The following is a 14,348-nucleotide window of genomic DNA, read 5'->3' as shown; positions in this document are numbered from 1 at the left end:
TATCCTGCTGAACCCTCATGGAATTGCCCAAGGCCAGGTTGGATGGGGCTTGGAGCACCCTGGGATGGTGGAAGGTGACCATTCCAATTTGGAACCTGCAGCTTTTCCACGGATTTCCAAATCCCTGCTTGGGCAATCCTGATTAATTCCAGCTCTTTCCTCTTGCAACTCCCGCCTGGAGATTTCTCTGGAGCCTTTTTTCCCCTCTCCAGCCAAATTACAGCTTCATCTGGAATTATCTCAGGCCATGGAATTGGAGCTTCCAAAATCACTTCCCTCCTAATTATCCCCTTCCCGCCGCTTGCAGGAGCCCGTAATTACTCCGGGTTTTTTTCCCCTGGAATACCTGGAGAAATGTGGGACATTCCAGCTGCTCCAGCTCAGCAGCCTCCAGGTACTAAAAGTTGCTCCCGCCAAGATTCTTCCCCCTTTTTCTTCGGGAAACTCTTGCAGGAGTTCCCAATAAATAGGAATTATTTTTTCTTTGGAAGGCAAGTGAAGTTTGTTCCCCCTTTTTCTTTGGGAAACTCTTGCAGGAATTCCCAATAAATAGAAATTTTTTTTTCTTTGGATGGCAAGTGGATAATGAGTGAAATCATCCCTGGGTATGGAAATATCCTGCCAGGAAATTTAATTTGGGATGAGATTTCTGGAGAGTCAGTTTGGATGTGCTCAGGCTCTCGCTCCATGTTTGGATCGATGTCGCTCCAAGTTTGGATCCAGAAGTTAAAAATTCCACAAAATCTGAGGCAGCTGGAGCTGAAGGGGTCACACCCGAGGGGCTGCAGGCAGGAATTTGGCACTGAGAATTCCACCCTGGAATCCTGGAATGCTTTGGGTGGGAAGGACCTGAGAGCTGATCCCACTCCAACCCTGACCTTCTGCAATCCCAGATTGCTCCAAGCCCCATCCAACATTTTTTTGGGCACTTCCAGGGAGGGGACAGCTTCCCTGGGAACTCCATCCCAGCCCGTAACAGCCAGGAATTCCATCCCAAAATCCCATGCTCCGTGTGGGGAGGGCAGTCGGACAACAGGGAAACCTCCAACTCCAGAGTTAATTTTTTTCCATTCTCCTGCTCCAGCAGGAGACAATTTTCCATGGACAATTTTTCCAGACAATTTTCCACTGATGATTTTTCTGGATCATTTTCTACAGATGGTTTTTCTGGATAATTTTCTGCAGATGACTTTCTGGATAATTTTCCACATAAAAATTTCCAGCTAATTTTCCACAGATGATTTTCTGGATAATTTTCTGTGGGTGGCTTTTCCAGATAATTTTCCATGGATGATTTTTCTGGATAATTTTCTGTGGATAATTTATCCAGATAATTTTCCATGGATGATTTTTCTGGATGATTTTCCACAGATGATTTTTCCAGATTTTTTCAACTGTTTGTTTTTCCGGATAACTTTCCACTGATTATTTTCCTGGATAATTATCCACGGATGAAATAAGGATCCCTCTGGAGACACAAAGGATGCTGTGCCAGGATCTCCATGTCTGGAGAAGAGCAAAGACCTGGACCAAGCTCTGTTTCCATCCCGGAGACTCCAGGGATGGATTTAACCCTTTGGAATCCGGATCTTTTTGTCCCTGTCAGGTAACGGAGCAGCTCCTGCCTCTTCTCTGCAGGATGGGTTTTCCATAGGAAAATCATCTCTGCTCCAGGTTTGGAATGTGGCTTTGGGCCTTTGGCCGGATCCCGCTGCTGCTCCAGAGGAAAACAGGGACAAGGAGGAGAGGAAACCCCCTGGAGCAAAAACTCCAGGGTTTTGTGCACATTCCTTAAGGATTGGGATCTCTGCCCGGTGTTATCCCTGTTTTCTGCACAAGGAAAACCTGCTCGGAAAGGCTGGGCCAGGCTGTCCCAAAAGTTTGGGAATGGGACCACAGGGGTGATGCTCCATAGCCTCTGGATCACGGCTGCCTCTTGGATTCATCCCTGGTTGTGCCTCTGCTTTTTTTCCCTGGATCTTCCCCTCTCCTGGGTGTGATTCCCATTCCCACATCCCTCAGGAGTGTCCCGTGGTGGCTTTTCCTGCTCAAAATCCCCCCAAAAATTTGGGATCTCAAATTTCCTCCATCCAGCTTCTTCCAGGGCCCAGAACCATGGGAGAACACCCCAGGGATTTTTCTCCCATCCTGGGGGGGTTCTGAAGGTTTCCCAGGAACTGTGGAAAATGCCTGAATTCCAGCAGGATCCCGGTATTCCCACCTAGGTCATCCCTCCTCACACCAGGATTTTCCAGGATGGGATCACATGGATTATTCCATGCCATGGGAATCTCCTGGGTTTTATTCAGGATGTGGAGGCCCCACAATTTTTCATTCTTCCCTCTTGTGGAACTTTTCCAGTAGGAATTTCCACCTGGGAATGACCCACGGGCAGGATGTGGCTCCTGGATGCTTTGGATGCATCCTGGAGAGATTCCCAGCCCGGAAATTCCCAGTCCAGGAGCTGGGGAAAGAATTTTTGGGATGCCGTGGCCCATCTGGGGGGGTTAGGAGGCTTCTCCCTTGTCCCTTTTCCTTGGATACTCAGCACCCTGGGAATGCTCCTGGAGACCCTCCGGAGGCGGGATGAACCCACCAGGATCCAGAGGCACCTGGATGAGGCCAAACAGGGAGCACATTCCCAGGAACTGGCTGCTGGTGACAGCCACAGGCAGAGGGAACAAAGGGAGCTGCCGGGGACGTGACTCCGGAGGGTCTGGATCAGGTCCTGGATCAGGTATCCCGCCTTTTTCCAGGCCTTTGATCAATGGCCTTCATCAGCTGCTCGTGAATTATTCATGGAGCACCCGGATCAGCTTTCCCATGCCTCTCCCTCCTCCCCTCCTCCTCCTCCTCCAGAGGATTTGACGAATGGGCCAGAGTTCCAGCTCTGCCTCGGTTTTATGGGAATTCCTATTCCAGACATTCCCTGCATTTCTAGAGGGATGCTCCCAATCCTCTCCCTCCTCTCTCTTCCTCCTCATTTCTGGACAAGGAGGGTGGGCTGGAATTACAGACCAAGGGAATTCTTTTCCTGCATTGTTACTGGCATTCCCAGAGGGATGTTCCCAAAATTCTCCATCCTCTCCTCCAACTGATTCGAAGGATGTGCTGGAGTTCCAGCACTGCCCTGTTTCAATGGAATTTCTTTTCCCATTTATTCCTTGCATTCCTGGAGGGATGTTCCCAAAAATATCACAACCTCATCCAACTTATTCCCAGATAAGGAAAATGGGCTGGAGTTCCAGCACAGCCTCAATTTAATGGGAATTCCTATTCCATATATTCCCCGTATTACTGGAGGGAGGTTCCCAGCACCAGCTCCTCTCTTCTCCTCACCCTCCCAGCCAGGAATTCCTTCCCAAGATCCCACCATCCCAAGCTCCCCTTTCCCATGGGAAGCCATTCCCTTCCCTGGCTCCTGCCCCTCCAGCCCTTGCCCAAATTCCAGCTCTCCTGGAGTCCCTGGAGGCTCAGGAAGCAGCTCCAAGGATTGCCTGAATCCTCCTGTTTTCCAGGTGTCCTCGTGGATCCATGTGGGAAGGGATTTTAAATCCCATCCCATTCCAAGCCCAACACTTCCCACTATCCCAGGTGGCTCCAAGTCTCATCCAGCCTTTCCTTGGACACTTCCAGGGATGGGGCAGCCCCAATTTCCCTGGACACAATCAACCCAACACCCACAGGAGCTGGAAAATCCGGGAAAACACATTCCAGCATCAACTTCCACCTGGACAATCCACAAAAAAAAATCCAATTTCCTTTAAGCCACGGAAATTTCATGGAAACAATCAGCACAACTTGGGAAAAACTCGGTGATGAGCACCACAGAATTCCTGGGGTGGATTCCTCACACTCCGAGCCTCTCACACGGCACCAGAAATTCCCGGGAAACTGGGAATTCCCTCCTGCCTCCAAATGGAAGCGGAGCTGCCTCGTCCCGCGGGATGAGATCCGTGTGGGCCGTGGGAAGGAGGGACTCACCTGTTGGTGAAGACTTTGCTGTAGTTGAACACTTGGATCTCCAGGATCTCATTCCCGTCGATGTTGGTCGCCACCGGCCAGCGGAAAGTCTGGGAAAAGGAGGAGAGGGATGAGCCGGGATTGTTTTGGGAAAAGGAAGAGATGGATGAGTCAGGATTGGTTGGGAAAAGGAGAGGGAAGAGCCAGGAGGGTTTTTGGAAAAGAAGGAGAAGGATGAGCCAGGACCAGTTGGGAAAAGGAGAGGGAAGAGCCAGGAGGGTTTTTGGAAAAGGAGGAGAAGGATGAGCCAGGACCAGTTGGGAAAAGGAGGAGAGGGACGAGCCAAGAGGATTTTGGGAAAAGGAGGAGAATGGACGAGCCAGGCAGGATTAGTTGGGAAAAGGAGAGGGAAGAGCCAGGATTTTTGGGAAAAGGAGAGAGAGGAACCAGGAACATTCAGGAAAAGAAGGATGAGGATGATCCAGTTTTTTGGGAAAAGGAGGAAATGGATGAGCCAGGATTGGTTGGGAAAAGAGGAGAGAAGAGCCAGGAGAGTTTTGGGAAAAGGAAGAGGTGGGCAAGCAAAGACTGGTTGGGAAAAGGAGGAGAGGGATGAGCAAGGATTGGCTGGGAAAAGGAGGAGAGGGATGAGCCAGGATCAGTTGGGAAAAGGAGAGAGGAACCAGGAGCATTCCGGAAAAGAAGGACAAGGATGATCCAGGAGCTTTTGAGAAAAGGAGGAGTGGGATGAGCCAGATGTGATCCAGGGAATAGCAGTGGAGGGAATGGGGATGGAGAAAGGCCTCTTTTCCCAGGAAAAAGGCAGCTTTTCCTAGGAAAAAGGGCTGTTTCACATGGATGTCACTAAGGATATGCTCAGTGCCAACTATTCCATGGATTCACATGTGGAAAATATGAATACAGACATTGGATGAGGATGGGAATACAGAGCCAGTCTGGGAGAGCTGGGAATGTGCAGCTGGATCAGGGAAGGATCCAGGGAATCCTTGGAGCTGCTTCCTGATCCCAAAGGGGTTCCAGGAGAGCTGGGATTTGGACAAGGGCTGGAGGGCCTGGAGCCAGGAAATGGCTTCCAGTGGGAAAGGGGAACTTGGGATGGTGGGATCTTGGGAAGGAATTCCTGGCTGGGCTGGAATTCCCAAAGAATCCCTGGCAGTGTCCAAGGAAAGGTTGGAGCACTCTGGGATGGTGGGAGGTGTCACAGTTGAAACTGGATGATCCTTAAATTCCCTCCCCACTCAAACCATTCCATGATTCCATAAAATATGATCCCTTTCCTATTTTTTTTTTACTTCCCAAGGCAAATCCCTCTGTCAGCCCAACCCCGTGGATTCCCAGTTTTCCAAGCCCCCAGGACCTCCTAAATCCTCCCTTCCCAAGCCACTCCTGGCACACCCCGTGTCAGGAATGTGCCAGAGGCAGTGGATCCAGAATCCAGGATCCCTCCCAGGAACAGCAGAGCGGGATTGAAAACCACAGGAAGAGAATTTGCTCATCCAGCAAATTCCCGGGAAGGAACTGATGCCTCCTCAGCACTTCCTGAGCTATTTATTCCCAGTTTTAATTGGTCTGCAGAGTCAAGGAAGCAAAGGAAAAATTACTGGACTATAAAGGGAAATGGGAAACGGCGCCAACGGATCCAGCACTGCTCTGGATCCTGCAGCAGGATTTATCCTGAGCTCTCCATTTGGGGATGGAATTTAGTCCTTCCCCTGCCTTTTCCTTGGATTTTTCCCAAATGTTTTGATGCTCCAGGGATTGGATCCAGTGATCAAATCACCTGGAAATCCCAAGGTTATGGAATCAAGGAGCTGGAAAAATCCTTGGAGATCACTGAATCCAAGATTTCCCAGCGCTGCCGGGGCCACCCTTGGTCCATCTCCCCACATCCATGTGGATTAAAATCCCTCTGGGAATTCCACCACTGGACAGCCCTTTCCAGGAAGGAATTCCGCAGGAATGCCCCTCTGGCCTGAGGAATTGTCCTGTTCCCACTTTTCAGGGCTCTGCACCAGCAGCCCTCGGCTCCTTTTCCCAGAGAGAGGAGGACAAAAATGGGAATTATCCCAGTCAAGTTCTCTTGTCTCTGTCCAGCCCCCATCCAAAAGGTGCTGGATGTGCTTTGGGATCCACCAAATCCCGGGAAATCCACTCCAAACCCAAGGAAAGCTGAAGGAAGTGGCAGCAATTGTGGGGAGTGGCGTCCAGGGATTCACTAAATTCTGGGATGGCGTTTGCCAAAGGAAAAGGGGGAAAATAAATCTGGAAAAGTCGTGGCTGGAGCCACAGCTTGATCCAAGGGGTTTTCCAAGCACTGGGAAACAAACGGGAAACTGGGAAGGCCCTGGCACAGAATTCCCAGAGAAGCTGTGGGTACCCCTGGATTTCTGGAAGTGTCCAAAGCCAGGCTGGACAGGGCTTGGAATACCCTGGGATCAGGAAAAGTGTCCCTGTCCCTGGAGTGGGATGAGTTTTGCTGGGTCTCTTCCTACCTAAAATTCCATGATTTGCATTTCCTGGAATGATCAGGAAAAGTGTCCCTGTCCCTGGAGTGGGATAAGTTTTGGTGGGTCTCTTCCCACCCAAAATTCCATGGTTTGTGTTTCCTGGAATTGGCAGGAGCAGCTCCTGCCTCAGGGCCTGTTCGAAATTATCCCAGGAAATTTCATCTCCCAGGAATTTGGGCTCCTTCATTCCCAGAGATTCCCTTCCCCCCGGCTGTGGGGGATCTCCAGGAAAAGCCTTTCCAAGATTAAATCCTTTGGGATTTCAGCACAGAACCCAAACATTCCTGATTAACTGGGGAGCTGTGCACAGCCTCTGGAATATTCCAGGATCTGGAGCAGCAGAGGCTTTGCAGAATTCTTTAAGGAATGAAGGAGAAAATAATTGGGAAAGAAACGGAGCGGAACCAAACAAATGGAAACCGCTGGGGTCTGAAATCCAAATCCTGCCTGGGGGCGGATCCTGATCCACGGGAAGGGGGGGTGGGAAAAGAGGGAATTAACACGGAAAAGAGGGGGCAGGAAAAAAGGGAATTACCATGGATTTCCTCAGCTCTGAGATCACAGAATCCAGGGATTACCAAGGTTGGAAAAGCCCTCTGGGATTGTCGAATCCAAGATGTGCGAATAGGACAATTCCTGGAGTACCACACCCAGGAATTCCTTGGAAACCTCCTGGGATGGGGACTCCAAACCTCCCTGGGAGCCCCTTCCAAGGCCTGGCTGCCCTTTCCATGAGGAATTATTCCCAAAATCCAACCTCAAAATTCCCTGGCACAGCCTGAAGCTGTTTCCCCTTGTCCCTATTCCCGGGAAGCAAAGCCTGACCCCCCCCTCCTGCTCCAGGATTTGGGATCTGCTATGGATAATCCAAGTGGTTTGAACTCCAAATATTCCCAGGAATTCCCTGTGCCCACAGGAGGGTGGAGATTCCCTGGATATTCCCTCAGTAGGAAGGATGTGATCCAGGAATGTCCCCATGGCATCGCAGAGCCTGTGGCTGCTCCAGGAGGGATTCACTTCCCTGAAAGTTCTGGAATTCCAGGCTGGACTCAGCTCCTGATCCAAACATGATTCCAACCATTCCCAAAGACTTTTCCAATGGAATGTGGTGAAGGGGAGGGGGGGAATCCCACAGGGAGCAACAGAGGGGTTGGTGGGAGATGGAGTTGGATGGGGCTTGGAGGGGGAAAAATTCCCAAAAATTTGGGATGTTCCAGCCCTGGAAGTGTTCATGGGATGGTTTGGGTGGGAAGGGAACTTCAATCCCATCCCATTCCATGGGCAGGTAAATTTCTTTATCCCAGGCTGCTCCAAGGCTTTTCCTTGGACACTTCCAGGGATCCAGAGGCAGCCACAGTTCCTCTGGGAATTCTGTGCCTGAAGGAAAAAGAAGGAATTTCAGGGGGGGAAAAAATCCCAACTTCTTCCTCTTGAGACAAAGGAAAATGGAGCCAAAATCCCAGCGGGATTTTCCCAGCTTGGATGAACAATTTTTCTTGAAATTCAGTGCAGAAAATACTGGAATTTTTATGTTTTTAATTTATCCCCCCACCCTGGAAAATTCCATAGGGATTTTCCCACTTCTGTCCAGCCAGGAATCCCGTTTGGCCCCTGCCAGGAGAAATCTTGGAGCGGACAACAAAGATGCCAAGAAAAATCGGGAATAGGGATTTCACCAGGACTGGGAATCTTGGGTATCCACCTGTACAGGGAATCCTTGGAAAACAAGTGGGATTTTTTGGGATAAAAAGTATGGAAAACTTCTCCTACCTCGTCAAACTTGGCCTCGTCCTCGCAGTTTTCCAGCACTCGGGTGTAGAAGGAAAGTCCTGGAAAGGAAAAAGAGGGAAAACAGGTGGATAAAGGGCTGGGAGACCCCAGGAGACCCTGGGATTTTGGGATCTGGGAACTGCCAGATGGAAAAACTCCACTGGAATTCTGCCTCCTGGGAGACACCCCTTGATCCTGCGGTGCCTCCCCGCTCCAACCCTTCCCAATCCAGGAGCATCCCAACTTTTCCTGAGGGCGGAATCGTTATCCGCCTGTTCTCCAGGGGGTATCCATGAGTGATATCCCTCATTTCCCAGCCCCATTCCCGAGAGGAAACCTCTCCTGGCAGCTCTTTGTGATCCATTAACTCCTGGCTCCCTAATTAACCCCGGACACAAACGCAATTAAGCTGGGATGAAGTGGGAATTCCCATGGGAAAGCGACTCTGGAGCAGAGCTCAGATCCTGCTGGAGCTTCCCAAAAAATGGGCCAGGTGATGGAAATTCCCCGTTTTCCTGCCTTTTCCCCAAAGCCAGGCTGAAAAAACAGAATTTCCAGAAAATCCTGGAGTCATCCCTGTTTTTTTCCATGTGCAGTTGGATCAGGGAGCCTTTTGGAGCTGCCAGGATTCGATCCCATTCCCAAATCCCTGATGGAAAACTGGGACAATCCTCAGGGCAAAGCTGAAAGCTCTGGATCCTCACAGGATCCCTTGGGAATGTGGGAGCCAAATCCAAAGCTGTGGATGGAGAGGAATCCCTGATATTCCAAGATTTTGGCCAGGGAATCCATCCATCCAAAGCCAGGCTGAAAAGCCAGAATTCCCAGAAAATCTTGGAGTCATCCCTGGTTCCTTTCCATGTGCGGGGCAAGGAGAGGGAGAAGGGGAACCGTGACGGATCCGGGAGAACTTTGGAGCCGCTGGGATTTGATCCCATTCCCGAATCCCTGACGGAAAACCAGGAGAATCCTAAAGGCAAAGCTGAACCCTCACTCTGGATCCTCACCAGATCCCTTGGGAATCCTGTGGGATTCCCTTGGGAATGTGGGAGTCAAATCCAAAGCTGTGGATGGAGAGGAATCCCTGCTATTCTGGGATTTTGGGAGCGGATTTTGGACACAGAATCCATCTTTTCCCTCCACTTCCAGAGCGGGATCCACCAGTCGCCCTTCCTGCCTGCTCCCGTGCATCCGGAATCCCGTCTGTGCCTCAGTTTCCCCACTTTGGAAAATGCGGCGGCTCCCGGGATTCCCAGGAGAGGAGGAGCAGGGTCACTTCCCATGCCAGACTCGGGAATGCTTTATCCCAGATTTCTTTCCTTCCTCTCCCACCCGGGAGCTCCGGCGGATCCCTTGGGATGCGATGCCGGATGGGGCTGGGATGGGGAAGGGAATTCCTGTGCCAGGCTCAGGGATCCAGGAAAACCAGAGGAATGAGGAATATCCAGCCAGGAGCTGGGATCCTGAGCTCCTCATTCCCTGCTCAAGCATCCAAAGCTTTTCCAGAGGGGCTGGAAAAGTTTTTCCCAATGGATTTTGGGGCTGAGCTCCAACCAGAAACATTCCAGGCCTGGAATTCCAGGTCAGTGCACCTGGAATCCATCCTATCCCACTCCAGAGTCAGACAGGGCCTGGATGAGGGAAGGAACCACGGTAAAATGGAATTATTTTGGTTGGAAAACCCCTCTCGGACCGAGTCCGGCATTCCCTGCTCCCTGTCCCCAAGTGCCACATCCACAGGGATTCAATCCCTCTGGGAATGGGGATCCCACGTCCCTGGGCTGCCCCTTCCAGGCAGGAATTATTCCCGAGGAATGATTCCCGTGGACTCCAGGATGGGCTCAGGTCAGCATGGGTTCAATCCAAGAGCCAAAATTCCGTCAGGGATTTAAGGAATTGCTCGGAGAGGACCAGGGCCAGCAGGACACTTCCCAGGAAGCATTCCCAAATTTTCATGGAGCGAGGGGCAGCAGAGCATTCCCAGAGAAACCGAACAAGGGAAGAGCTCTCAGGGGGGTGGATTGGGATGAGCTTTAGGATCCCTTTCATCCCAAATCATTCCATGATTCCAAGATCATGGAAAACTCCCATTTTTCTGTTACAGAATCCACAGCATGGCAGGAAGATCCCAAAGGATCATCCCACTAATTTATCCTTACGGATTTTTCCCATCCCCTCATCCCGAGCCAGCTCCTGCATCCCATGGAATATTCCAGCCCAGATTCCAGCCCGGATTCCATTCCCAGAGCTCTCCCACATCCCAAAACGTTCCGGCTGCGTGTCCGGGAGGTTCCCGGCGATCATCCCTGGAATTCCTGGTCTGCATGGAGCTGCTCCCTCCGTTTCTCTTTGGATAAAAGGAATTTGGGAAAGACACCCAGAGCCTTTGGAGGGGAATTTTTATCCCTGCGGATCCGAGGTTTGCTGCAGCTTTGGAGCAGGGAATGAGCCCAAATCCCTCTCCAGGCACATCCAAGGGATGGATCCATCTGGATCCACTTCCTGGGTCCATCCACACCTGGAATTGCTTCCCGAGCTGCTTCCAACCCCTTTTAGCAGCTGGATTTTCCTGGCCAGGGCCTGGATGAGCCTGGGAAAAGAAATTCCCACCTGGAAGCATCGGGCGTTGGCTGCATCCCGGCGTGATCCTAAATCCCCTTTTCTGTGGGAATTTGTGGGAGGAAAAGAGCAGGAAAACTCTCAGGACCCCGATCCAACCATCCTGGAAATTCCTCCCTTGGAATTCCATCCCAGAATGGGTTGGGTGGGAAAGGACCTTCAATCCCACAATTCCTTTCCAATCCCAATATTCCAGGATGATCCAACCTTTCCTAGGACACTCCCAGGGATCCAGGGATTCTCCAGGAACTCCAGCCCAGCCAGGAATTCCCTCCCAATATCCCACAATCTCAAGCTCCCCTTTTCCAGTGGGAAGCCATTCCCTGTTTTCCAGTCTGGACCCAAAGCAGGGACGGATCCCAACATTCCCAAAGTCCCACTGGGAATTTTGGCTGGATTCAGGAGCAGGAATGTCCAGAACTGGAAATTTGGCATCTCCCAGGGCTCCATGGTGGATTTTCTGGGAATTCTGCTTCTTCCCAAAGATTTTCTTGGAGCTGGAAGCTCGACAGGGAGCTGAGGGTTAATTATCCCTGGTTAATGATCCTGAGGCAGGGAAAGCTGATCCAGGCTGGCGATGGAATTCCTGGAATTCCCCTGCAGAGCTGGGATCGCTGTTCCCGCCTTTTCTTTCTGATGGAATTCCTGGAATTCCCCTACAGAGCTGGGATCGCTGTTCCTGCCTTTTTCTCACTGATGGAATTCCTGGAATTCCCCTGCTGAGCTGGGATCGCTGTTCCCGCCTTTTCTTTCTGATGGAATTCCTGGAATTCCCCTACAGAGCTGGGATCGCTGTTCCTGCCTTTTTCTCACTGATGGAATTCCTGGAATTCCCCTGCTGAGCTGGGATCGCTGTTCCAGCCTTTTCCACCCCGATGGAATTCCTGGAATTCCCCTGCTGAGCTGGGATCGCTGTTCCCGCCCCCATCCCACTCTCCCTCCATGGATTCCCTGCCTCTGGAAGAGCTGGAATCCCATCCCGAGCCTTTCCCAAGCCTTGGGAAATCTCTGGCAGCTCCGGAACTTCCACAGCCCCGCGGGAATTTTTCCTCCTTCCCAAGGAAATCTTTGGAGCTGCTGCGGATCCCGGTGGGAATGGGAAGCTGCGGGATCCTCGGGAGAAATCCAGGCTGATCCCGGACCCCGGAACAAGGCGAGGATTCTTTTGGGAATTCCATGGGAGCCTCGATCCTACAAACCCTTGATCCCACAGCTGGATTCCAGCTGGGACACGATCCCTGCTCCCGGTGGGAATTTCACTGTGGGAATTCACCCCCCTTTTCCCTGGATAAACCCGAGGGGAGGGGATCCCAAAAAGAGCAGGTTTGGGGCCATGTGTGGGGAAACTGAGGCAGGGATGGATGCAGGGATTCCCCAAATCCTGTCCCACAAATCCTGACCCCAAATCCTGTCCCTCAAATTCCACCCCCAAATCCTGACCCCAATTCCCGTTTCCCAAACCCTGTCCCTGAAATTCCACCCCCCAAATCCTGACCCCAATTCCTGCTCCTCCAAATCTTGACCCCAAATCCCATCCCTCAAATCCTGATACCCCAAAATCCTATCCCCAAATTCCATCCCCCCAAATTCCACTCCCCAAATCCTGATCCTCTAAATCCTTTTCCTCAAATCCTTCTCCCCAATTCCTGTCCCCCAAATCCCACCTTCCCAAAATCCTGTCCCCCAATTCCTGCCCCTCAAATCCCGCACCCCAAATCCTTCTTTTCCAATCCTCTCTCCCAATTCCTGTCCCCAAAATCCTGTCCCCAGGTCCCACTACCTGAAATCCTTCCCCCCAAATCCTGCACCTCCAAACTCCACCCTCCAAATCCTGTCCCAAATTCCTGTCCCCCAATTCCTGTCCTCCAATTCCTGCTCCACCAATCCTGCTCCCCCAAACCTTGTCCCCAAAATCCCACTCCCAAATTCCTGTCCCCAAAATCCACTCCCCAAATCCTGATCCTCTAAATCCTTTCCCTCAAATCCTTCTCCCCAGTTCTTGCACCACAAATCCCATCTCCCCAAAATCCTGTCCCCCAAATCCTGCACCTACAAATCCTGCCCCCAAAATCCTGCCCCTCAATTCCTGCTTCCCAAATTCTGCCCCCAAATCCTGATACCCCAAATTTCTGTCCCCAAATTCCACTCCCCCAAATCCTGAACGTCCAAATCCTTTCCTCAAATCCTTCTCCCCAGTTCCTGCACCCCAAATTCTGCCTCCCCAAAATCCTGTTCCTCAAATCCTGCTCCACAATCCTTCTCCCAAAATCCTATCCCCAAATCCCGCACCTGCAAATCCTGCCCCCAAAATCCTGTCCTCAAAATCCTTTCCCTCAAATCCTTCTCCCCAGTTTCTGCACCCCAAATTCTGCCTCCCCAATATCCTGCCCCAAATTCCTGCTGCTCAATACCCACTTCCCAATCCTGCTCAACCAATCCTGTCCCTCAAACCCTGCTCCCCAAATCCTGTCCCCAAATCCTTTTCCTCAAATCCTTCTCCCCAATTCCTGCCCCTCAAATCCTTCTCTCCAAATCTTTCTTCCCCAATCCACTCCCCCAATTCCTGTTCCCCAAATCCTGTCCCCAGTTCTGGCTCCCCAAAATCCTATACCTCAAATCTTGCACCTCCAAACCCTGCCCTCAAAATCCTGTCCCCAATTCCTGTCCCCAAAATCCTGTCCCCAGTTCCCGCCCCCAAAAATCCTATACCCCCAAACCCTGCCCTCAAAATCCCGATCTCCAATCCCTCTCCCCCAGTTCCTGTCCCTCAACTCCCACTTCCCAAATCCTGCCCCACCAATCCTATCCCTCAATCCCTGCCCCCAAAATCCTGCCCTCCCAATTCCTGCCTCCCAGTCCCTCTCCCCCAGATCCCGATCCCCCAGTTCCCGCTCCCCAATTCCCGATCCCCCAATCCCTCTCCCCGAAATCCCTCATCCCTAATTCCTGCCTCCCAATCCCTCTTCCTCAATCCCAAATTCCTGATCCCCCAAATCCCGAACCCCCAAATCCCGAACCCCCAAATCCCGATCCCCAATTCCCGATCGCCCAATTCCTTTCCCCCAATTCCCGACCCTCCACTTCCTTTCCCACAATTCTCCATCCCCCAAATCCCGCTCCCCAAATCCCTCATTCCCAATTCCCGCTCCCGGTACCCCGGAACGCCGCCTTGGCGATGCGGTCGCCTTTGCCGCGGAGGCCGGAGACGGAGCGGAGCTGCAGCACCAGGGCCATGGCGGGACCGTGCAGGGCTCGGGATGGAGCCGGGGCCACCGGGGCGGGCTCGGGGCCGGGCCCGGTGAGGATCCGGTCGCTCGGAGCCGTCCCGGGGCGGGCTCGGAGCAGAGCCCGGGGCGGTCCCGGGGCGCTCGGTGCGGTGCCGGTGCCTGATGCGGTCCCGGTGCGGTGCCTGTGCTCGGTGCGGAGCTCGGTCTGGTCCCGGGGCGGGCTCGGAGCGGAGCCCGAGGT

The 14,348-nt window shown here is 52.1% G+C and overlaps 1 protein-coding gene across 1 annotated transcript in view; it reads right to left on the bottom strand.

Annotated features, from left to right (window-relative positions):
• Nucleotides 1–14,114, bottom strand: part of OTOF (otoferlin) — a 104,396-nt gene extending 90,282 nt beyond the window's left edge. Inside the window, exons 1-3 of the mRNA XM_059843150.1 lie at nucleotides 14,036–14,114; nucleotides 8,262–8,320; nucleotides 3,985–4,073 (exon numbers count right to left, since the gene is read on the bottom strand). Of these exons, the coding sequence (XP_059699133.1) occupies nucleotides 3,985–4,073; nucleotides 8,262–8,320; nucleotides 14,036–14,114 (227 nt within the window). The remainder of the gene's footprint in view (nucleotides 1–3,984; nucleotides 4,074–8,261; nucleotides 8,321–14,035) is intronic.
• Nucleotides 14,115–14,348: the final 234 nt, after the last annotated feature.

Source organism: Haemorhous mexicanus, chromosome 3 (genome assembly GCF_027477595.1).
Source record: "Haemorhous mexicanus isolate bHaeMex1 chromosome 3, bHaeMex1.pri, whole genome shotgun sequence".
Classification (NCBI taxonomy): Eukaryota; Metazoa; Chordata; class Aves; order Passeriformes; family Fringillidae; genus Haemorhous; species Haemorhous mexicanus.
This window is presented reverse-complemented; position numbering and strand designations above follow the sequence as displayed.